The sequence below is a fragment of the Zootoca vivipara genome, chromosome 1, assembly GCF_963506605.1.
Source record: "Zootoca vivipara chromosome 1, rZooViv1.1, whole genome shotgun sequence".
NCBI classification, from domain to species: Eukaryota; Metazoa; Chordata; class Lepidosauria; order Squamata; family Lacertidae; genus Zootoca; species Zootoca vivipara.
The window spans coordinates 34,715,037-34,738,886 of record NC_083276.1 but is presented as its reverse complement, the minus strand read 5'-3'; the positions used below and the strand labels follow the sequence as shown (position 1 = coordinate 34,738,886).

Below are 23,850 nucleotides of genomic sequence, written 5' to 3'. Positions count from 1 at the left end.
ATGCAGTGACTGGAAATAAATGGGAAAAGACGCAGGAATGTATTAATATATCAAAATAAAAATCAGATGATGTAATGCAATGGGGATAGGGAAAATTGAAAGCACTTCAATAATTTTCTCCAGATGTGCTGATTCTCCCGGTTTACTGCTTTACTACCATGTGATACGCAAGAACCAAAGGTCACATTAATCACACCAAAGAAACTAGTGATCATGTTACAAGAGTTCATAATGATTCTGCAGAACATCAGTTCTTTCCCCCTTTTTTGCTGGTACTTAGGGAATATTGTACTGCAGACATAAATAAGATTTCTCTGTTGGTGTGTGTGTTCATGTGCATGCAGAAAAGCAGCTTCCGTATCAACAACACATGCAGTACTGCTGTATGATGTGCTGGAGAGAAACGGGAGAAGCGAGGTTTAAGTACAGTATTTTAAATAAACCCTTTTAAAAAAAGTGGTGGTAGGGAAGATGAAGGCAGGGAAAGGTAAAATAAGTGCAAACTGCATAAATGGCAAGACAGTATATTTGGATTCTTTTTTTTTTGTCCTAAATGCACAAATTTCAGACACATCAAAAATGTAAAGATAATTACATACAAGGGTAACTTCTATTGATCCATATGAAGAGGCTACCAGTCTGGCTCTACATTAATATGCCAGAGTAAAATCTTTAAACTAGAGGTGGGAACCCGTTTTTTCAGCCCAAGCACTGCATTCCTTTCCAGACAACTTTCAGAGGGCCATGTGCCAGTGTAAATGTAAATTTTATCTTCGTACAAGTAGGCTAGTTTTTATACACATTCCAAACCCTGTTTCGCTGTTCAGACTGCAAGCATTCAAAGAGAGAAACCATCCAGGCAAAATCCAGGCAACCACTCGCAGTGCAAAGCGAGAGCAGTGAGGGGGGTGTTTGGAGGACCAGATAGAGAGACCTGCTCTGGTCTAAATGGAACTTTGCATCTCAAGGGCTGAACAAACCGCTCTTCATGCACTCTGACTGTGAAGACTAGATTTCTATCCCATTTTCCTCCAAGCAGTATACATGGTTCTCAGAACAACCCATTCAGCTAGATAAAGATTGAGCAAGTGATCTGCCCCAACATCATCCAGTGAGTTGAGATCTGCAGTGGCCTCATACAGTACCTAGTCAACTAATAATAGGGACATGCTCCAAATACACATCCATGCATCATCACACAAAAGACAACACCTGAGTGTCTGCAATCCATCAGCCCCAGAGGCACAGCTGGCACTGATCCTATTAAACCCAGTCCCCACACATCCCTGCAGGCAGATATTTGAGGTCACCTATGCTGCTCACACTGTTTTGGAAATTTTTGGGAGATTTTTGCCTATTAGCAGACGCCTTCTGTGCCAACTTTTAAATCCCTGCTGAAAACTTTTCTATTCTGCCAGGCTTACACATTAAACAATTAAGAATGAATATTTCCACAATGGTTAACTGATGTCTGTTTTTATAGTACGGTTTAATGTTTTATTGCTGTAAATGGCTTTGATTTTTTATGACATATTTTTACAAACAAATAAAAGTAAATATTACGAGTGCTATTCTATTCTTTTCCATGAGAGGGAGCATGATGAAAAGCCTTCAATTAAAGAAAACATCAAAGTAGATTAAACGCTCTGCTTCCCTGAGTGCAAGGGGGAAGTAGCTGCTTCTTACACAAGTACAGTAGCTGCTTCTGCTGGCTTCCAATAACTACATTCTCTCTCTGGATGCGAAGGTGGTGGATCTATTGCACCTTTGAGGGAGGGAGAGGAAGAGGAGAGGGACTAAGCAAGCAAGTAACCAGAAGTAACCAGTTCCCTCTGAGCAGTGCTATTGGGCCCTCAGGGAATGGGTACATATGAGAAAAGATATACTGTACAGTACAAAGCACAGCCAGTGCCTGCTGGTTCACACAAGACATTCAGAAAGAGATGGTATTAGTTAAAAGCCAGCTCAGCCTCCTGCTGCGTATTTGGTGGTGGTGCTAAAAAGCCTAGTAATCAGACTGCCAGAAAAGGAAGAGTGAGAGCAGGGGTTGTGTCCCATAGGGAAAAGATGGGCAAAAGATTGGAAACAGTAGCAGCAGCTTTTCAGGGCCAGCCCAAGACATTTTGTTGGCTAAGGCAAAGAACCAGTGTGGTGTAATGGTTAGAGCGCTGGACTATGACCAGGGTTCAAATCCCTTCTCACTGGCTGACCTTATGCTGGTTACTATCTCTCAGCCTAATCTTCCTCATTGGGTTGTTGTGAGGATAAAATGGTGGGGGAGAGAATTACGTATGCCACCTTTAACCCACGCGGGTTTGCTGATCAGAAGGTTGGCGGTTCGAATCCCTGCGACAGGGTGAGCTCCCGTTGCTCGGTCCCTGCTCCTGCCAACCTAGCAGTTCGAAAGCTTGAAGTGCAAGTACTGTAGATAAATAGGTACCGCTCCGGTGGGAAGGTAAACGACGTTTCCATGCGCTGCTCTGGTTCACCAGAATGGCTTAGTCATGCTGGCCACATGACCCAGAAGCTATACACCAGCTCCCTCGGCCAGTAAAATGAGATGAGCGGGGCAACCCCAGAGTCGTTTGCGACTGGACCTAACAGTCAGGGGTCCCTTTACCTTTAGGAAAAGGTGGCATATAAATGAATGAATGACATCTCCTCAATTCCATGTACAAAATAGCCGACTGGAATGACAGTTGCTGTTCTGCAAGAAAGACTTCTACGTACGTGGGCTTCCATGTGAGGATGGAGGCAAGACCTTCTCATGGTCACCACAACCACCCTGCAGTGTGTCCCCACAGGTGCGCTTTTAACGCGATAGTGATTTTGTCTATGTGAACCCACCCACTCTGCCTCTCTCTGGGCAACATACTCCAAATCTGTGCGCCCAGAAATAGACAGGGAGGATGATCCAGACAGGCAGGAGACACTCCTTGCTCATGCAAGCACCTGTGCCTAGCAGCACAATTACAGTACTCCTTCATTTCTGCGCATCTCTGAGTTTTTCAGGAGAAAAGGAAATGCCATTTGCTTTCCAAGCCTGAGGGATATGCGGTGTTGCTGTGGACTGGCCCCAACCTTCCACCGGCTGTGGACCCTCAATAGTTGCTGGCCAACGACTGATCACATATGGACCCCCTCTTGGGGTTTTGAGGATCTCGGTAGCTTCCTAACGTGACGCTGACCCCTGCATACCAGTCGCCTAAAGCCAAGGCAGTGCTAATAGTCTTTGTCGCTAAAAACGGATTAAGTCCCATTTATTGCTTGTTTGCTTGCAGCCTCCGTTGCCCTCCCCTTTTGGGGGCTGGGCTGAGGCGAGGCTACGCAGAGCCATCGACAGGCGCTGGGAGGGGTGCTAGGATGGTGGCGCGAGCTTATGCATTGGCGTTACAAACTGCACTCTTCCCCCGGGACAACGCGAAGAGAAAAGCCTTGCAATGGCTCCGGCCAGGCTGGGGTGGAGCCGCGAACTCGGCTGTTTCCGCCCGCTTTCGGGTAAGTGACGCGTGGAGAGCCATTTTCATTTTGGACAGGAGGGTGGATGGGCACGAGGCAGGCGGGAGCTCCGGAGCATGTCATTGTGCGGTGCGTCCTTTTCGTGCCTGGTGGATGAAAGGGGTTCTAAATAGTGGTTGGCGCGAGCTATGAAATCCCCTTTTCAAATTAATTGCACTGCACAACACCCCCCCCCCCACTTTTAAAAAGTGTGTTGGTGAGATTGGTTTCAAGTGACATTTCTATAGCTCCATAGGAGGATTGTTTGGAGCTTTTATTCCTTCTCTTTCTTGTTCACATTCAAATCCCTCTAGTTTATTTTACCTACCTTACTTTTTTACTGTCTCCAGTTACTTTTTGCACCACCATTCAATAATCATAATTGCATCTAAAGACTCCACGCATGTGCACATACTATCTGCATTAACTCTCACATGCATATACAGTGTATGTTAACAATCCTTCCGTGGACACATTTGCCCACATTCTCTGTTTCACACGGACACCCGCCCCCATCTGTCGGGGTTTTCTTCACTCCCTTTTTCTGAATTCGCACCCATTTCTTCCGGTACCTCCCCCCTCCCGCATTGTACTTTCTTGCTATTGCTAATCGGAATGCGTTTCTCTGATTTCCTTTCTCTTGCACACCCGCATTTTCATTATCTACCACTCTACATATCGACCGCCTTCTTCTCTGCCAGATCCTATGCTCTGCTGTGTGAACAGACCCAGTCACGCTGCAAAGTACCCTGCGATTCTTAGTTGCACCCATTCCTCTTACACTTCAGGAAGCACCGTCGTTGCCGAGGAGGTACTTCCGCCTCGTCTGCATCCATTTCTGGTCGGACCGAGAAGGCACCTAGAGGTGCCTTGCTGGGCGGCGACTCTATCGTTTTAACCGATTGCAGGCAGAAGCTTGCTTTTGCTATATAAGCTGCTGTCTCCAAATCTTCTAGCTTTACTTCAGAGACGCCACACGGGCGTGATGTATTTTGATATGGAAATAAGAGGACTGAAAGCGTTGTTAGTTGCTGGCAGTCCCTCAAGGATGCTAAAATTACTGGCTGCAAACTTTAAAAAAATGGTAAGCTTTCCTATTTATGCCCATGTGCAGTTTGACACATCTCATTGGTGTCACGCATGGTTTACAAAGGTGCCCTAGGTTAGAGCAACACAGAGATAATAAAAGTCTTGCAAGGCGTCAGACGAAATAAACTTGCCAGTAAATTTAGTGGAGGGGCTGGGTTATAAGAAGAAACTCGCTCGCTCTCTTTTTAAAATAAGCCACAGATTTTGGTGTATGAAAACAGTTTAGAATTAGCACGTTTCTGTTTTGTTTTCAGTCATCAAATGCAAACGATGAGGTCCTCAAAGAGAAGCGTAGCAAAATCATGGCTAGAGGACTTCCAAAGCAAAAACCGATTCAAGGAGTTAAGCAGGTGTTGGTTGTAGCTTCTGGAAAAGGAGGTGTTGGGAAGTCAACAACTGCTGGTAAGTTCTGTGTATTTGAATTAGTATATTATTTCCCTTTAATTTGCTTGTAGATATAACAAGTGTTTATCTAACAATGTGCACTTCCAGTGCATTTTACTCTTAGTTTGGATTTAATTTGAAAAAGTTTTTAAATAAATGTTATTCAGCCTGAAATAAGCTGTCAGATATAAGCAGAGTTCTTGTTTCATTGTTATTTGGAACAATTTGTGATGCTCCCTGGATCAAGTACATAGTTGAAACTAGTTCAATAATTATACTGGAGGGAAAGAAGCTACACTGAGAAATTATCCTCATGTTCTATTGACTTGAGTGTGTCCATAACACTACAGTACTTGCATTTCAATGTTTATTAGAGTGTGAACAAAAGTTTCCTCGACAAGTTGGCATCGTTTTGTTTTATTTAGGCAAAATAGTTAGAACTAGGTAAAACTAATAGGGACTCAAATTTAAACTAGTGTTCATTTCCTAATACTTTAATTTTTCTTTTATTAGCTTAAAAAGTGGCTACGTATTGATTTACTCTGACTTAGATTGTTTGTAGATCATGCTGTTACTGTAATTGTTTTTATTGTTTCAAATCTACCCTTGGAGTAAGCCTGTTGCACATAGTGGAATATACCTCTAAGCAAACATGTACTAAACAAAATCTAAATTTAATCAGTTTAATACTAAATCTAATGTGAAAGTAGCCCTTCATTAAAATTCCATCTGTTATGACATTTGAATAATTTTAAGCTCTTGGTGTTGTTGTTTTGGCTCATTGTTCTGAAGCTGAATTTTAGACAGTAATCTAAATTGTCTGCAGTACAACCCTATATCTGTCGTCTCCCATTGAGCTTATTTCTAGGTAACTGCATAGGTTTTAAGCATCATTTCATTTTATGAATTGTAAACCATGAAAATCCTGACTTTCAAATAGTAATGAAAAGGAAAGAGTCATTTTAGGATTGTCTGTGACTAATTTTTATTAGGAGATGCAATACACAGTCATTAGGTTTGAGATGAATCTAGTGGAAGAAGGAAAATACTGACTTCATACACTTCCAAATAAATTCTCCAATTAGCTATTATGGGTTAGGAGTTTAGGTTCAGCAGCTGATTTAAGAAACCTGGGAGTAGGAGATAGGAATAAATCATTTTCACAGTGAAAATGATTATAAAGTGCAGTGTCCCAATGATTTGTATTGGGACCCATACTATTTTACTTATTCATAAATGATCTGGAGTCAGGGGCTTCTTTCTTAGAAGTGATCTCATTTCCGAGAGGCTGATTCTGCTAATTTTTGTGTTCTCTTTTCAGTAAATGTAGCGCTTGCACTGGCAGCAAATGATTCGGTAAGTAATTGTCTGATTATTGTTTCAATATTGCTAAATATAAAAATCAGTAAAAAGTTACACAGATATTAATAAACACCTTAATAGCTGGTATATAGGCAGAGACATTTTTAAAGGTTGCTTCTGAAATAGTAGTTTTAATTTCAGTAGCTAGCTTCAAATGATATAGTTGTAAAAAAGACACCATTTCTTCCCCCAGGATTCTGCCTAATATTCATCTTCACTGTGGTGCTATATCTGTTGTGCATTCTTAAGAGTTTCACTCCCTGACCGCTATCACTGATAGGGAAAACAAGCTTTACATTAAGTAAATCTGTGCATTTTTTAATGTTACAATCAATTTCATGATGTGGGTATGTGTGTGTAGTTTTCTAAGGGTAAGGTTCACAGGGCCCTATTATAATGATTGCTAGACTCACCTTTTAATGTCTTTATTGAAGTACATTTGTGAAATATGTCTATACTCTAATTTAAAAAATCCACTTTTGAGAATTCAAAGCACTTCACATACATTGTTTCAGTACAGTAAATCCTTACAGAAACTTGTCTAAGGCCACATTGGCACAAACCACATATCCAGTTAAATAGGCATACAGTGGGAAGACATGACTAACCCCATGTCTGCTCTATATACATGCTCTGGAGAAGATGTAAAAAAATCCTCTGCCTGTGTATTAACAGACCCTGGTTATTCTAGAGACTGTGATCCCATGGAGAAAACTTAAACATGCACATGTCTGTATGTTCATAGTCTCTTTAAAATGTGCAGATTGGTCAGAAATGGAATTGGAAGTTGTGCTTCTGCTGTATATTTCAGCTTTTTTTTTTTTTAAAAAAAATTTATATTCCACTTTTTTGTCAAGGAGCTCAAGGTGGCATACATGATTCTTCCTCCTCTTAATTTTATCTTCACAACAACCCTGTGAAGTATGCTGAGCTTAGAGACTGACTGATGCAAGGTCACCCCTTCAGCTTCATGGCTGAGGGGGGATTTGAACCCTGGTCTACCTGGTTTAATACTCTAACCACTAAACCATACTAGCTCGTTCTTTAGTTGAATATGGGAAAAATGCAAGAGCTGAAATTGGAATTGGGGATTTCTGGTCCATTGCTCATTCTCTAAGTCACTGCTCTTTGCTATTTATGCTGATATAAATAAGGTGGTCATAATATCCCTTGTTGGCATTTAAGAAAATAACACACAATCCATGTGAATGAATCAAAAATGTTTCTGAAACACGGCAGTGACATTTGCAGCAAATATCCTAGTATTAGAACAAGGCTGTCAAAACAAGGTTAAAATGTACCGTGCAAATTTAACAGTGAAAGTTCAAGGCTCTTGAAATATCTGTCAGGTTTTCAAGCGGGAAAGGCAGAGGCACAACTTGAGAGTAGCAGATGTTGCATTAATATTTGATACAGAAGTAAATTTTTAAAATCATTGTATTGGAATTAATTGCTTGATTGACACTAATAGGAGTCACCTGGCAAGTTCTCAAACACTGCATAGAAAGTGTTTCATAATTAATGCCTGGTATTGCAGTGGGTGCAATTTACGATCGTGACACAATGGGTTAGCAAACAATGAATCATCTTTGTTTATAGCACTTGTGTATGCTGTGTGTGTGGTTTTGCTGTACCCCTCAAATACAGTCATTATTCTTCAGTTTATTTCTACATCATTAAAATAGCATTTTTAAGAACACGTGGTTATGTTACATTTCTCAAGTACTTACTGATCACAGAAGTCTGCAAGTAAAATGTGGGGAGTGCCACAGAATCTCAGAGAGTGATTTGCAGAAATGATTTTGAAAGTTCCTGCTCTAATATTGCTTCCTGCCATCAGATCTCACTTAATTGGCCTTGGACAAGTCACTTTTCTCGTAATGATAGCCCTCTTCAGCTATTCTCCTTCAGAGTCACATAATCACCATCCATTGAGAGCAGGGATAGAGCCTGTTGGCCACCACTCTCTCTGTTGCATCATTGTGGTCAATGTCACTGCTTTCCATGTGCTGCGAAGGAATCCCTGCAGTAGAGAGCCTGCTATTGTGTGGGCTTCCTGTGTGATTGAGAACCCTGCTATTTCTTTCATTTGACCTCACCGTTTCTTCCTAAAACTGTGTACTGTATACCCATACACCCACCTCTCCACCCGTTACTCAGGATAACACTTAACGCATCTGAGGTTGACTAGTCAGTGAAAGCTTATACAAAAATAAACGTGTTAGTCTTGAAGTTGCTTTGTTGCTTAAATTTCAACAAACTAAGAATATACATATACAAGGTAAATTGAGGTTGTGGAGTTGCCTTTGCCTCATCTTTAAAAGTTTATGGCGCCGTATTTACAATGGTTTAGAAATGCTAGATTCGTTCTTAACTTGCAGTGGATCTTGTGTACCAGGAATGGGAGGTTTAATAATGATGATGATGTTTCACTTTGGAGTCCTATTGGGGAACTAGAAATATATATACTGTATCCTAAATTCACCACAAGCTTAGTTTGTGAATTTAGGCTAGCCACAGGCTTGGCTTTCTCATTTGCTACAGATACTAGATTCTTCTTATCTATTTGATGGAAAGACATTAGCTGTTATTTCCTGCTGGCAGGCAGCACCGCAGGGATGTTGTGGTTTGAGGTATTGAAGGATTCCCAATGCTAACACTAATAACTCTTACTCTGCTTGTGTTTCAGAACTATAAATCTAGTTTTAGAAATTCCATCTTGCCTAGAAATGACTAGTTTATTAATGCTGTGCGTACATGTAGAACTGAATCTTAATTATGTATTCCAGTTTTTTTTGTTATAAGATGTTTTGTTCCATTGGGCCCGTAAGACACACCCAGACAATGGTTTCTTGTGCACATGGTTGGACAATTGTGTGTTAAACCAGCAACATGAGAAGCTTTCAAAAATAGTATGTTCATAGTTTACCTACCATTCAATAATAATAATAATAATAATAATAATAATAATAATAATATATTTATACCCCGCCCATCCGGCCGGGTTCCCCCAGCCACTCTGGGCGGCTTCCAACAAAACATTAAAATACAGAAATCCATCAAACATTAAAAGCTTCCCTAAACAGGGCTGCCTTGAGATGCCTTCTAAAGGTCTGGTAATTGTTGTTCTCTTTGACCTCTGGTGGGAGGGCATTCCACAGGGTGGGTGCCATTACCGAGAAGGCCCTCTGCCTGGTTCCCTGTAACTTGGCTTCTCGTAGCGAGGAAACCGCCAGAAGGCCCCCGGCGCTGGACCTCAGTGTCCGGGCAGAACAATGGGGGTGGAGACGCTCCTTCAGGTATACTGGACCGAGGCCGTTTAGGGCTTTAAAGTTCAACATGTGGACTAGGAAGATCAGTACACTGGATATCTCTTGATTTTCAAACCTGCCACATAGACATGTCTGTACTTTAGTGTAGATGTGTGCAGTATTTCAGTTTGTTTGTATTAAATCAACAAAAGTAGAGCTGACTTTAGTACTTGGATTTCAGAGCTGTTCTGAGTTGGTGTATGTGACTACTTCTCACTGCAGATGAAATAATTTAGTTGATGGAAGATTCTGATTCAGTAACGAATGTCAAGGTCATCCATGTCAAGTATTGCTTAAAGCAAAGGGAGTGTTCGGTCCAGTCCTGGCTCTCTGTATCTGTAACAACTTCAAGTTACCAAATCATTACAGCTGGCTTAGTTAATTAACGACAAGAATGTGCAGTTCTCCGAGGCTGTACTGAGATTTCTCAACTTCTGCTGCTTTCCCCCTGAAGCAAATGGGCTTTGCTCAACTATCCTCCTTCTTAACTGGTTTTTTAGTTTTGACAGGAGATTCTTTTTAACCCTCAGAAACGGCAGTAGCCAATTCTGCTCCCCCAGGAGCCCTGTAGGAGATCTTTTGGCTTTTCTGCCAAGCTCACTCGCATGCACATTAGGACAACTGTGTATGAAAGCTGCATTGCCCCAGACAATTTATTATAGCAGAAAGAACTCAAATTAGTAGAAGCCAGGCATAATACATCAAGATTGCTTGTTTAGGAACACTGCATTTTAGTGAGCAAACACCAGCTGTGCATGACTGAGGATGGCCCAAATCCAGTTGGGAAATTGTGCTTATGCTGTCATTGTGCAGGATAACTACCTATTCAAACTGCTTTAAAAATTCTTTTTTTACTAAGGGCTGTGATCTAAGCAGCCCTCCTCCTCACCCCCATTTTTGTTTGTGGCAGTAGAAGAGCACCCTTAGGGTACTTGCAGAAAATTAGTTTTATATATAAATAAATGTGTGCCAACTACAGCAAAGCTGAGTCAAGTATTCAGCACTGAAGATGGTATGCAGCTCATTTGTCTGTGTGCAATCAGCACAATCTTGCATGAGACATTCATCTTTGGTTGGTTGCCATATTGCCTTTTCCCAAATTTTAAAATGCACAGGTAAAAAAACCACCTATATTTTGCCTTTGGAAAACTATTGCATGAGAGACTGCAGCCATTGAGGGTTTGGGAGACAGAGAGATCAAATTTCAGAGAGGAAGATGGGAGTTCTCTTGTCACATTGTACATCCTGGTCCCAAATCTACTTCCATTCAGTCTAACGCCAAAATGCATGCTTGCACACACACACACCTGCACATAGCCTGAAGGCTCTGTTGAGGGTTTTTTAAGGAAACCCCCAAAGCTGTTGAGCTTTCTTTAGGAAAACCCAAAAGTTGTTGAGCTTTTGTTAGACAAACACCAAACAAAGTTTACAAAAATACGATTTTTTGATTGACTTGGCTAAGATCCAGGACAAAGTGCCTCTTTCGGAAATTCCCCCCAGATGTCAGTTTTGCCTTTGAAATCCCGGTAATTTCCATAAAAATCCAGACATATGGCAGCCATAATTCATTCCCTGTTCCATAGTCTGCCCTACAGTGGCCTATAAAGCATTCAGTATTAGTAAACTGGGCCCTTCTTAACTCAGAGATTTATGGAAACTAGGCAGAGAAGTCTGCAGAGTGGCCATTCTGAACACTTTAGAATTTTTAAATAGCATGTTCTGAAAAGGCAAGAAAGCAGGGAATGAATACTACCAGGAACAGATATCTGAAAATCAGAATTGGCTCTGCTAGACTCCCTGGAAAAGACCCTGATGTTGGGAAAGATGGAGGGCACAAGGAGAAGGGGATGACAGAGGACGAGATGGTTGGACAGTGTTCTCGAAGCTACGAACATGAGTCTGACCAAACTGCGGGAGGCAGTGGAAGACAGGAGTGCCTGGCGTGCTCTAGTCCATGGGGTCACGAAGAGTCGGACACAACTAAACGACTAAACAACAACAAAGCAAAACCAGGCCATTTTCAGTAAAGAACTCTTGTAACAGAGAGGTAGCCAGCAGAGGGAGTGCTTTTCATCATTTTCCTTCATACGGCACTCTGGTCATGACATCATCAAATAAGTTTTTTATTTTAAAAATTCCCACACAACTCTTTATTAGCAACAGAATCAGTTTGAAGAACAGGAAATGGAGGTGCAGAGTAAAAACATGCTAAGTATTCTCATCTGTGAGAGTCAATGCAGAGTTGCAGATGGACCAAAAAGTTTCTTCAGTGCAGTATGTTGGTTAGCTTACACTTCGCTAGATAACCTTGTGCTTGTGATACCTGCTTGCCTTTTGCTGGTTTCAAATATAGCAGCTTAAATTCTTGAAAAACAAATCATCCAGGAAAGGGAACATAGGTGAAAATGGCTGCCAAATGAAGTTCAAATACAGTTAAGAAGGATAAAATTTCAGGATCAAAAGTTAGGTTTAGGTTTTGGTGTATGTTAAGCCTCGTAATTTTACCTATGAAGCCATAATAATAAAGGAATGGACACTTATGGGCATGAATCCTGTCAGTAGGTCGTGGATGTCCTTGTTCATGCACTCTTGCCCTTATTTAGAGAAGATCCCTATCTGGAGACACTTCTACGCACAGGTCTTCTCTGAATTAAGGAACTGTGGATGTGGAAATCTTATGAGCATCTGTATACAGATGTTGCTCATTAGCACTACACCAAAAGCAATGTATCCAAATCCATCTTCTGGCTGTCAATTAGTGATACATAGCTACGTGTGCCTAGGTTAAACTGGAGCCCTTGTATCTAGAAGAACAATACTGTTGTTGTTGTTGTTTAGTCGTGTCCGACACTTTGTGACCCCATGGACCAGAGCACGCCAGGCACTCCTGTCTTCCACTGCCTCCCGCAGTTTGGTCAGACTCATGTTGGTAGCTTCGAGAACACTGTCCAACCATCTCGTCCTCTGTCGTCCCCTTCTCCTTGTGCCCTCCATCTTTCCCAACATTCTCTTCTCATGAGGTGGCCAAAGTATTGGAGCCTCAGCTTCACGATCTGTCCTTCCAGTGAGCACTCGGGGCTGATTTCCTTAAGAATGGATAGGTTTGATCTTCTTGCAGTCCATGGGACTCTCAAGAGTCTCCTCCAGCACCATAAGAGTCTGCACCATGGTGCTGGAGAAGAACAATACTGCTTTACCATAAAACAAATAAACACCAGGTCAAACCAGCATTGTTCTGTGCATTGGTTTCTTGAAGGAGTAGGTCTCATTATTCACTGCTTTTGACACCTCTGTAATTTAGCCCATGGGAGTGCAGCAGTATGGTTCAGAGAACCTCCATTAAGCAAAACATTATTATCTTGGGTTGCAATCCTATGCACATTTGAAGTAAGTCCCATTGAACACAGAGACTTGTAGGACTGGGTTGTTAAACAAAGTTATATCCCCCCCCCACTCTTCCACACAAATGAGCGGCAAACGAGAAAGCAGCAAAATAATACAATTAAAAACAGATAAATGTTGTAATGAAAATTGCTAAGAACATCTAAACATGGTCAACCACCCTAATAACAGCTAATAATTTCAAGGTTGCTAGGAATAGTGTATTTCCGCCACCTAATGCTTGGGTGAATGCAAATGTTTTGGTTTTTAAATTCCTCCTGAATATTGAGGGAGACAGATTTATCCCAGCAGGAGGGCATTCCCTAAATGGGGAAGCCCTACTGCAAAGGTCTCCCCTACTGATTGTCTTGCCTGAGATGCTTGATATTGATATTGAGAGGTTCGCTCTTAGGTACTTGGGTCCCAAACCATTAAAACCTTGGCATACTAACATCTTGAATTTCAGGCCTGGCTACGCAATGTCTTATTGGGAAGCCCTGCTTACCAACCTAGCAGCTGCATTCAGCACTGGTTGCAGTTTCCAGGCCATCTTTGAGTGCAGCACCACATCGAGCGCCTGGCAGTGGGAGCACAATTGGACCTTTAGGGGGGTTGTTACTAATCAAGGACAACCAAGGCCACCTGGACTTTAACTGACCCAACTTCTTTCCAGTAGTGCAACGTAGGCAATGAGTGAATAACAAGGCTTTCGAACAAATTTTTCCAAAGCAAATTGTGCTTAAGATTTTAGAAAAGGTAGAACAAGCTAAACAGTTTAAGAATATTATTTTAGGGGAGAAAAAGTAATTTAGGGTTTGAGTGAGAGCGGAAAAAAGCAAATGTTGATAAAGGCAAACACATATGCCTATTTAAGAGTTTCCTAACAAATTCAGCATTTACCAGTTTGGATCCGTTCATTGTCCGATACTGGCTTCTCTTGCTAGCACTTTCCAATACTTCAGCTCTCTTAAAGTGTGTAAGAGCTCTTCAACTTTTTGAATCCATGGCTCTCTTTCTCTCTTCAGTTCTTCCTCAGGGGTTCTCAAATTGTTGTCTGTGGTTCGCAAGCTTCATTCAGGTGACCCATGGCATGCTGGTATTGAATATTCATATTGACTTTTAATTGTATTCTTATTGCTTATTTCGTTTCTTATTGCATTTTATTGGATTTAAATTGGAATACTATGGGATGCTAATTGTAATAAAGGTAAAGGTAAAGGGACCCCTGACCATTAGGTCCAGTCGTGACCGACTCTGGGGTTGCGGCACTCATCTCGCATTATTGGCCAAGGGAGCCGGCGTATAGCTTCCAGGTCATGTGGCCAGCATGACAAAGCTGCTTCTGGCAAACCAGAGCAGCACATGGAAATGCCGTTTACCTTCCCGCTGTAGCGGTTCCTATTTATCTACTTGCATTTTGACGTGCTTTCGAACTGCTAGGTTGGCAGGAGCTGGGACCAAGCAACGGGAGCTCACCCCGTCACAGGGATTCGAACCGCCGACCTTCTCATCAGCAAGCCCTAGGCTCAGTGGTTTAACCACAGCGCCACCTGGGTCCCCAACTAAAAATATGGAACGCTTCACGAATTTGCGTGTCATCCAAATTCGTGAAGCGTTCCATATATTTTAGTTTTTAGTTTAATTGTAATACTGTACAATAAAATACAATGTAAGAGATAAGCTTCCAGTGCAGCTCTTTACAATTGCTGCAAAAGGCAGAAAAATTGTTATGTGGTCTGCCAAGTCTGTTGGCAATTTTCAAGTGCTCCATAGGCTGGGGAGGGGGGTTAGTTTGGGGATCACTGATTTTTCAAATCCCCTCCCAAACTTTTAGCCAATCAAGAGGAGAAGAGACCCCTCATTAAATTTTGGTTTCCCCTTAATTGCAGATTCCTAGGTTGAACTTAGACCCTCTTGTGCAGAGCTATTTGAGCTAAGCATCTCTTCAAACTTCTGTACTTCCTTTGAACTTTTGGCCCTTTTGTGTAGGAGAGACTTTAAAGCAAAAAGCAAGCATCTTACTTTGCAACTTTGCAAAAGCAATATGGCTGAAAGTCCTCTTGTTTCATGATTGTGTTGATCCATGCTGTATTAGGCTACATATGAAGTTTTGAAAAGCCACTTGGAAATGTTTTGATGTGTGTTCTTAAGCACAGTTCTTTTATTTACAGATCTATGTGCATTGATGGAGTAAAGCATACATCTGTGAACTATTTTTTTAAAAAGTTTTGAGATGTTTGTAGTGTCCAAAGATGGCATTGCCATTGTCATTGCCAAGCTTTGTCATGCCTCTCCCCCTTTGCCCCCGTATCCATTCCCGAGTATTCTTTTGGTTTGTTAAAAATGGGAGAACCTGTAGATGGAAAAAGAGCGCTACTTAGGTTTAAGCACAAGCTAGGCAGTTTTCCAAATATTTATCCTTCAAATGGTAATTAGGGGATAAAGCATTAGAGTGACTATTTGAAGGGGTTTGATTAGCTGTGCATGCAGATAAAAGAAATGAGTCATGAATCTTCATAATCAGGTAAATTATGTGTTTTGTCTGAGAACAAAGGAGTTCAAAAATGGTGTTGAAGTCTTTGAAATCTGGCATGAAAATGTGGCTTCCCGATCTCTTAAATTGCAGCTTTCGTACAGTAGACACGAAACAGCATAATCTGTCAGAGTAACTCCAGTGGGTTTTTAAATAGCTTTGTGCATTATAAAGAAACATGATTTTTTGAGAAGAAAAGAAAAGAAGAAGTGCTAAATGAGATATTTGCTTTGATCTACATGATTACCTAAAATGGTACTGTCTCCCAATTGACATGTATATCAAGAGGTTCACAGAAAGGAATTGGTGGAATGTGCAGTGATGATGCTAAGCAATGGCTGTGAACAGACATTAATTCTTATACAGCCTTCAAGATGGCATGATAGAGGTATTATTGCCCAGAGAGCACACATTCATTTCCCACCCTCTCTATTTCACTAAGGCTTTGATCAAACAGGATTTGCAGGTTTTTAGTTTTTCAAAATAATAGAAAGCCTGTCTCACCATAGTGGGAGGGAGCCTTCCCACCCCAATATGTGCATTGATAGCCAACAAGAACTCTGTTATTCTGCCATTCTCTAAAAAGCTAATGTCTGCACTTAGGCTAAGGTTACCAGATTTCCCCCCCCCCAATAAATCCGGGGACACGTTAAACAAACAAACAAACAAACACTACACGTTAAGGACGTTGATGCTGCAGCGATGGCGGTAGCATAGGGGCGGCTGCCGCCTTGACCTCAACTGCCACGTTTCCCCTTCCTCCAAGGTTTCTGTCTCCTTTCTCCATGGTTCTTTGGTGGTGTTGGTGGTGGGGAAGCTGTGGGAGGTGGGTAAGGCATGGAAGGTGGAGAAGGAGAGCCGAGAGCGGCGGCAAGGCTCAGGCAGCGCGATGCCTCCCTTCCCATTGGAGCAGCCCCAATCCCATTCCTACTTGCATGCAAACAGGAGGGGGCAGGGATCTCTCAGGCAGCAAAATGCCCCCCTTCCCATCAGAGCAGCCCCAATCCCATTCCTACTAGCGTGCAAGCAGGAGGGGCCGTGCTTCCCGTTGCCTAATGGAGCATCTTGGAGCCCCTGCACCACCATCATATGGGGACTTCTGAGCAACTCCTGAGCCAGCCAGAGCCAACTGCTCCGGGCTCCTGAGACTGCCACTGCTGCATTTCCTGGGGACATTAGATAAAATCCAGGGACATTCCGGGGATGGAATTTGTCCGGGGACATATTTGCAAATCTGGGGACTGTCCCCGGGAAACGGGGACATCTGGTAACCCTAATTTAGGCTGTGCTTGTCATAACAAGCTATTGAAATAAGTCAGATACTGTACAGTGTTTGTATGCGTTTTGATAAATTGGCAGAAAATGCTAATGGGACTTGAGGCCAGCTCAGGACATTTTAATATGTGAAGTTGAACATGTAGTGGTATCCCTTTTCCTTCTAATTAATCAAGGATACAACCCCTGAGAAGTTACCTGGTATCAATGAACTGAAGCCTTGGAAGTGCTCAGATTACATTCTAGTAAATCCTGCCACACTTAATGGCAACTGACTCACCTTATTATGTATTAGGGCTGCCTAATGGAGCAGGGGTGGTTTTGCACTGCTAGGTAAAGGTAAAAGGTAAAGGACCCCTGGATGGTTAAGTCCAGTCAAAGGCAACTATGGGGTTGCAGAGCTCATCTCGCTTTCAGGCCGGGGGAGCCTGCGTTTGTCCACAGACAGCTTTCCAGGTCATGTGGCCAGGATGACTAAACCGCTTCTGGCACAACGGAACACCGTGACGGAAACCAGAGCACACGGAAACTCTGTTTACCTTCGTGCCGCAGCGGTACCTATTTATCTGCTCGCACTGACATGCTTTTGAACTGCTAGGTTGGCAGGAGCTGGGACAGAGCAATGGGAGCTCACCCCGTCACGGGGATTCGAACTGCCGACCTTCTGATCGGCAAGGCCAAGAGGCTCAGTGGTTCAGACCACAGCGCCACCCTTTACACTGCTAGACAGTGTAGTGAGCTATTACTGATAGTTTTAGGAACACCCTCTATCAAGGACTGAGGTTCTGTTTGCCCAATGGTAGTAATGTTTTACATCTATCTATATATGTAAAAGTAATGTAATAGATTTCTTTAACTAAGGATGCCTGAACTTTCACCAAAAACCCAGTAACCACATCCTTAATCTGCACAAGTAAAAAAATAAGTCCCCCCCCCCCGAGGTACCCCTTACGTTGCAAGGCTACACAACTTGAAAAATCACAACTGCAAAAATGATCTCTTACGGTACAATCCAATACTGGAGGTGAATATGCTGCAGTTCCTCCATATAAATTATATGCAGGGGTCCACCAATACGGTAGACAATGGCATCCATAAGTTTAACATGGGCAACCAGTGGTGAAAGCCTCTTTAAGGTGCCACTGTAGAAGTAAGGTTCTTTAAAAGATGGTGGCAGCATGGGGAAGCAGAGAGTGCCTATTTCAAAATGGGTCAAGGTGTAGCATCAGTATAATGGATTTGGGTTTGTTACAAACATATGTGCCCACATCTCTCAATTCCTCCCTCTACCCCCCCCCCCAATTAGTGGGCACTGGATGAACGTAGTCTACAGGAAAGCTGACCCTTATTAACTACCGGAAACAATAGCTGACAGTCAAGCCTATCCAAAATTTGTGGCCTGCCAGCAGCAAGCATAAATAAGATGTCAATTTACAGCATCAAATAAAGGCAGGTGCTGATTATGGAACACTCAACCTTTGTGAAAGATCCCGCAGAATTCAAGTTGCAAAACTGGTATTATAGTGGGCTGGTCAAACCTCAGAATTTGGTGTTGGGTGGGAGTGGAGCTAATGATGATTTCTGGTGGTTAGGGGATTAGGGTTCTGGGACACAGTTGGCTTTACATGCTGGGGGATTGGGCTGCCATATTTTCAGCGGGACACCAAATAAATAAATGAAAAATCAGTTATTCCTTAATAACGAAAACCACTTCTATAACCTCATCGCTAAGCTCATGTGTGTCTGTGCATTTTAGTGCATCTGAATGATCAGTATTGAGAAAGGTACAAGTTGAATAAGAACAGCTTTTTTAAGTTCAGAAGCATTTCTTGCTTAAAACGGAATCCTGCTTTTTAAATACCAGCTTCTAATAATAATAATAGCTTTAGGCCAGCACCCTGCTTTGCTAACAGCAGTAGGCTTGTACGTATTCAAAAGTTTCTTGCAGAAGCAGAAAGATGCTTCAATTCAGGCAAGGCAGGTGCATGACTTCCAGTTAAGCTTGTCTTAGTGGGCAGCAGTTGATATCCCTGCCCCTCCACTTCATGACATCCCCACCCCCATCGCATGCTTCACCAAAGGTAGTTATTATAATTTATTTCCTGCTCACTTGCATGGCGGGTTACAACAGTTAACCTACAATGTTTAAAAGTGGATCAAAAACAACTTGCAATCACAGAAGTAAGATGGGTTCCAAAAATTATACATCTCAGGTGTCAAAGGCAAAGAGGTGTTGCAGGAGCTGCTGAATGGCATGGACTGTTGTGCCATTTTAGATGACTTTCAGAAGACATCTGAAGGCATCCCGGTTTAGGGAAGTTTTTAATGTTTGATGTTTTATTGTATTTTTAATAATCTGTTGGGAGCCACCCAGAGTGGCTGGGGAGACTCTGCCAGATGGTAGGCGGGGTATAAGTAATAACAACATCTTCTTCCCTGCAAATTGGACAGAGTTAGCCTCCCTCAGCCTGCCCCATTCAGCACCCTCCCCTGACCATTGGTGGGGAATTGTGTAGGGGGCGTTGTGTAGGTCATGGTGGAAAGAAAACCCATCTTCCTCCAGCCATGTTGCAGTAGCTTAAGTTGGGATCCAACTCATTTTGGAGTCCAGAACTGGGTTTAGTTTGCTCAGGATCTCAACCATCCCCAGTGCCAAGTCTAAACGCCGTCCTGGTTAAATGCTGCCAGAAATAGGGATTTCAGTTAATCTTCTCTTAAACAACATTCACATGTTTCCAAAGCAAAGTTTTCTCCATTGCTGATCAATTCTTTTACAGCTCGAAAGCATTTCTAATGTTTTAAACCAAACCTCCTTCAATTTCTTGCCTTCTATCCAGCCGTATGTAGTAGTTGAGAGCAATTATGCTCTATCATCCTGGTGGCTATCTCTTTTAAAAACACTGCAGAAGTGTGAAGTTGGAAGGGCAGCCCTTAACAAAATAGCCCATATTCGCTGTGAAGTAGTGCTGCAAATAGAGGTCTTGAACTGCTAAGGTGTGCTGTCCCTGCAGGGTAAGGAAATAACTTGCTAAGACAAAGCTAAAGCTAGTAAACTGTGCCAAACGCTACAGAGAAGATAATGCCTTGTCTATTCTGGTCTTCAAGTTCTTTTGTAGCCTGGATACAGAACTGGCTACATTTCAGCATGAAAGCAGCAATATCTGTTTTCTTATGTGTTGTTTGTATATATCCGCTGCCTATTATTCTAGTCCCTTTAGGCAACACACAGCAAAAATCAATACAATAAAATACTGGATCAGATAAAACAAAATCGGCGAATAAAATCACACACACACTATTGAAAGCACTACAGTAATTCCATGAAAGTTAAAATAAAATGCTCAAATGCTGCCAAATTAGAGACTAAATAATAAGTAATATTGACTTTAAGATACAGTATTAAATTTGTATAAAGATGTTTAAAAGGTTCGGGGGTGAACAGAATTTTCACCTGCTGCTGAAAAATGTCACTATAAGCAGCAAGTGGATCTCTCTAGGGATAATGTTCACAACCAGGGGGCCGCCACTGAAAAGACCCTCTGTGTTTGGCACCCTCAATATTATAGATGAAGAAGGCACTACAAAGTATCTTGATAAAAATAAGTTTGAAGTACAGTTACCATATCGTATTTCACCTAAAAGGTAGGTAGCTACGTTGGTCTGACGTAGTCAAAACAAAATAAAAAAATTCCTTCCAGTAGCACCTTAGAGACCAACTAAGTTTGTCATTGGTATGAGCTTTCGTGTGCATGCACACTTCTTCAGATACCAATCTGAAGAATCTGTTTGTACCGGTATGTGTGCATGTGTATGCACTACTGTATAACGTATAATATTCCTTCATTCAGTTCTTAAGCTAGACTCTAGTCTAGAAAAACTTTATGCCACAAAGCTTATGCATGCTATGGACTTACTTGCTACATAGGAACATAAGAAGCTCTCTTAAGGACCGCCTCTCCCATATGAACCGATCCAAACTCTGTGATCATCCTCTGAGGCCCTTGTTCATGTGCCTCCTCGGCAAGAGGGTCATGAAAACAGGCCTTTTCTGTGGTAGCTCCCCGCTTGTGTAATGCTTTCCCCAGGAAGACTCACCAGGTGCCTTTGTTACATATTTTAGGCACCAGGCAAAAACATTCTTCTTCTCTTAGGCGTTTGGCTAATTAAACAACCTATGGCCTTTTAAACTGTGTGTGGGGTGGTAGTATTGTTTTTGTTTGCTACTATGTTATATATTTTGGGTTTTTATATTGTAAACTGCCCTGTGATCCTCGGATGAAAGGCGTACAGAAATCTAATAAACGAATAAACATACAGCACCACCCCACACACAGTTTAAAAGGCCATAGGTTGCTTAGTTAGTCGAAGGTCCTGTGTGAGTGCCTGGAAGCGGTTGGAGGATGGATGGCGGTTAACAGATTGAAGTTGAATCCCGACAGGATCGAAGTACTGTTTGTGGGGGACAGGAGGCGGGCAGGTGTGGAGGACTCCCTGGTCCTGAATGGGGTAACTGTGCCCCTGAAGGACCAGGTGCGCAGCCTGGGAGTCATTTTGGACTCACAGCTGTCCATGGAGGCACAGGTTAATTCTGTGTCCAGGGTAGCTGTCTACCAGCTCCATCTGGTACGCAGGCTGAGACCCTACCTGCCCGTGGACTGTCTCCCCAGAGTGGTGCATGCTATGGTTATCTCCAGCTTGGACTACTGCAATGTGCTCTACGTGGGGCTACCTTTGAAGGTGACCCGGAAACTGCAACTAATCCAGAATGTGGCAGCCTGACTGGTGACTGGGAGCGGCCTGAGAGATCTACACTGGCTCCCAGTATGTTTCTGAGCACAATTCAAAGTGTTGGTGTTGACCTTTAAAGCCCTAAACAGCCTTGGTCCTGTATACCTGAAGGAGCGTCTCCACCTCCACCATTCAGCCCGGACACTGAGATCCAGCGCCGAGGGCCTTCTGGCGGTTCCCTCATTGCGAGAAGTGAGGTTACAGGGAACCAGACAGAGGGCCTTCTTGCTGGTAGCACAAAGTCCCCGTGGAAAGCCCTTCCATCAGATGTCAAGGAAAGAAGCAGCTATCTTAATTTTAAAAGACATCTGAAGGCAGCCCTGTTTAGGGAAGCTTTTAATATTTAATGTTGTATTGTTTTAATATTCGATTGGGAACCGCCCAGAGTGGCTGGGGAGACTCAGCCGGATGGGTGGGGTATAAATAAATTATTATTATAATTATTTTTATTATAATTATTATTAGCTCTTTTGGTCCGCCTGGCTTCGTATTGTCTACAGTGATTCACAGTAGCTCTCCAGGGTTACAGACAGAGGTCTCTCCCAGCCTTACCTGGAGATACCAGGGATTGAACCTGTGTCTTTCTGCATGCAAGTCATATGCTCTACCACTGAGCCATGGCCCTTCCCCGGCGGACTAATATGGCAGCTACCCTGTGAAAGAAATAATAATCCATCCTTCTCTGAATCTTTTTATTAATATCTTCCATTTATGCCAAGAGACACCTCTTAGTTTTTCTTTTACTCTTAAACTTAAGTCTCAAAATAATCTTGTATTAGCGACACTAGTCCAGCTTTAGTTACACATGGTAATCGTTGGAACCAGGTGGGAATGTGCTTATACTTCCATTAAGCACATCTACTGGCTGTGCATTTATATCCCTTGCTGAGTAGAGTAATTGAGTGCAGTTCTTTCTAGATTTAAAGCACCACTAGTTAATAAGTTACAAAAGTTAAATTAGAGCTAAAATTAAAGTTCGCTTACAACTGTTGCGCATAACTTTTTCCATTAAGAATGATGTGGCTGTGTGTTCTCCTTCCACAGACAAAAGCAGTTGGTTTGCTTGATGCAGATGTGTACGGGCCTTCCATCCCAAAGATGATGAATTTGAAAGGAAGTCCAGAAGTGACACCAAGTAAGTTTGGATGGATCTTACTGTTTTTCCCCTTCCCTCCCCAAAGTTACAAGGAAATCTTGAGAGGCAGTGATTATTTGTGATGGTGAGAGTCGGGGAAGATGCTCCTATCTTGCCAAATGACCATGCCATGGTAACAAAAATAGACTTGCATTGCATTGCATAAGGAGCTGCCTTTGACCACTGTTTGAAAACTGTAGCTCAAAATCCAGATTTTAAGGGTGTTGCCTTGGGCTGGTTAATGAGAACATACATAGCAGCACTGAGAGAGATTCACAGACTTCCGGTCTACTCCTGAGCACACTTGAAAGTGATGTTGCTTACCTCTTAAAGCCATATATGACTTAGGACTTGGAGATGTGTTCTCATATCAACTTGCCCACGAGTTGAGATAATCTTTGGACCCTTGCCTTCAGGTGTCCCCATCATCCAAGATGGGACATGTGGCAACTAAATAGCAGCCCTTCTCAGTGATAACATCTGGAGTTCTCTTCCTGAGAGGCTCAACAGGCATCTATGTTAACTTTTTGGTGCCAAACAAATGTGAGTCCTAATCATTCCAGACTTCTTTTAATGCATCTACAGTGGTTCCTCGGTTTTTGAACATCTCCGTTGATGAACATTTTGGTTTTCGAACGCCGCAAACCCAGAAGTAAATGCTTCGGTTTTCAAACACGCCTCGGAAGTGGAACATGCCACGTGGCTTCCACTGAGTGCAATATCCTGAGGCCTGGCTGTAGGCTATTGAGTTTTCGGTTTTCGAACGTTTCAGAACTCAAATGGTCTTCCGGAACGGATTGCGTTCAAAAACCGAGGTACCACCGTATTTGAAAGCATACTGGTTTCTTTTAAAACACACACCATATTTTAACTGTGTTTTTAAATTGTCCTGGAATGTAGCTTTGCTGAAGGCTTGATACGTAAATCTTTAAAACAAATGGAAGTACATAATAGGGATGCAGTTTCCTCAGTGTGGGCTGGATGGAGTAAAGCTGTCTGCACTAAAAAAGCGGAAATGCTACAGTTCTGGTGGAGCTCCTTACCATGCATTCTAGGGTAGTGCTACAATAGTGTGGAGGTGGGAAAATGTGAGC

At 42.4% G+C, this 23,850-nt stretch overlaps 1 protein-coding gene across 5 annotated transcripts in view; it reads left to right on the top strand.

Moving 5' to 3' along the window:
* Positions 1-3,323: 3,323 nt before the first annotated feature.
* The window catches only part of NUBPL (NUBP iron-sulfur cluster assembly factor, mitochondrial), a 69,210-nt gene continuing 48,683 nt past the window's right edge, over positions 3,324-23,850 (top strand). For 2 of the 5 annotated variants that reach the window (XM_035109842.2, XM_035109832.2), the window contains exons 1-4: positions 3,324-3,498; positions 4,842-4,989; positions 6,293-6,327; positions 22,666-22,756. In XM_035109842.2, the coding sequence (XP_034965733.1) occupies positions 3,364-3,498; positions 4,842-4,989; positions 6,293-6,327; positions 22,666-22,756 (409 nt within the window). In that variant the 5' untranslated portion in view covers positions 3,324-3,363. Of the gene's footprint in view, positions 3,499-4,410; positions 4,583-4,841; positions 4,990-6,292; positions 6,328-22,664; positions 22,757-23,850 lie in introns of those variants that run through there. The other 3 variants (XM_035109852.2, XM_035109868.2, XM_060273047.1) reach the window with 3 other exon arrangements.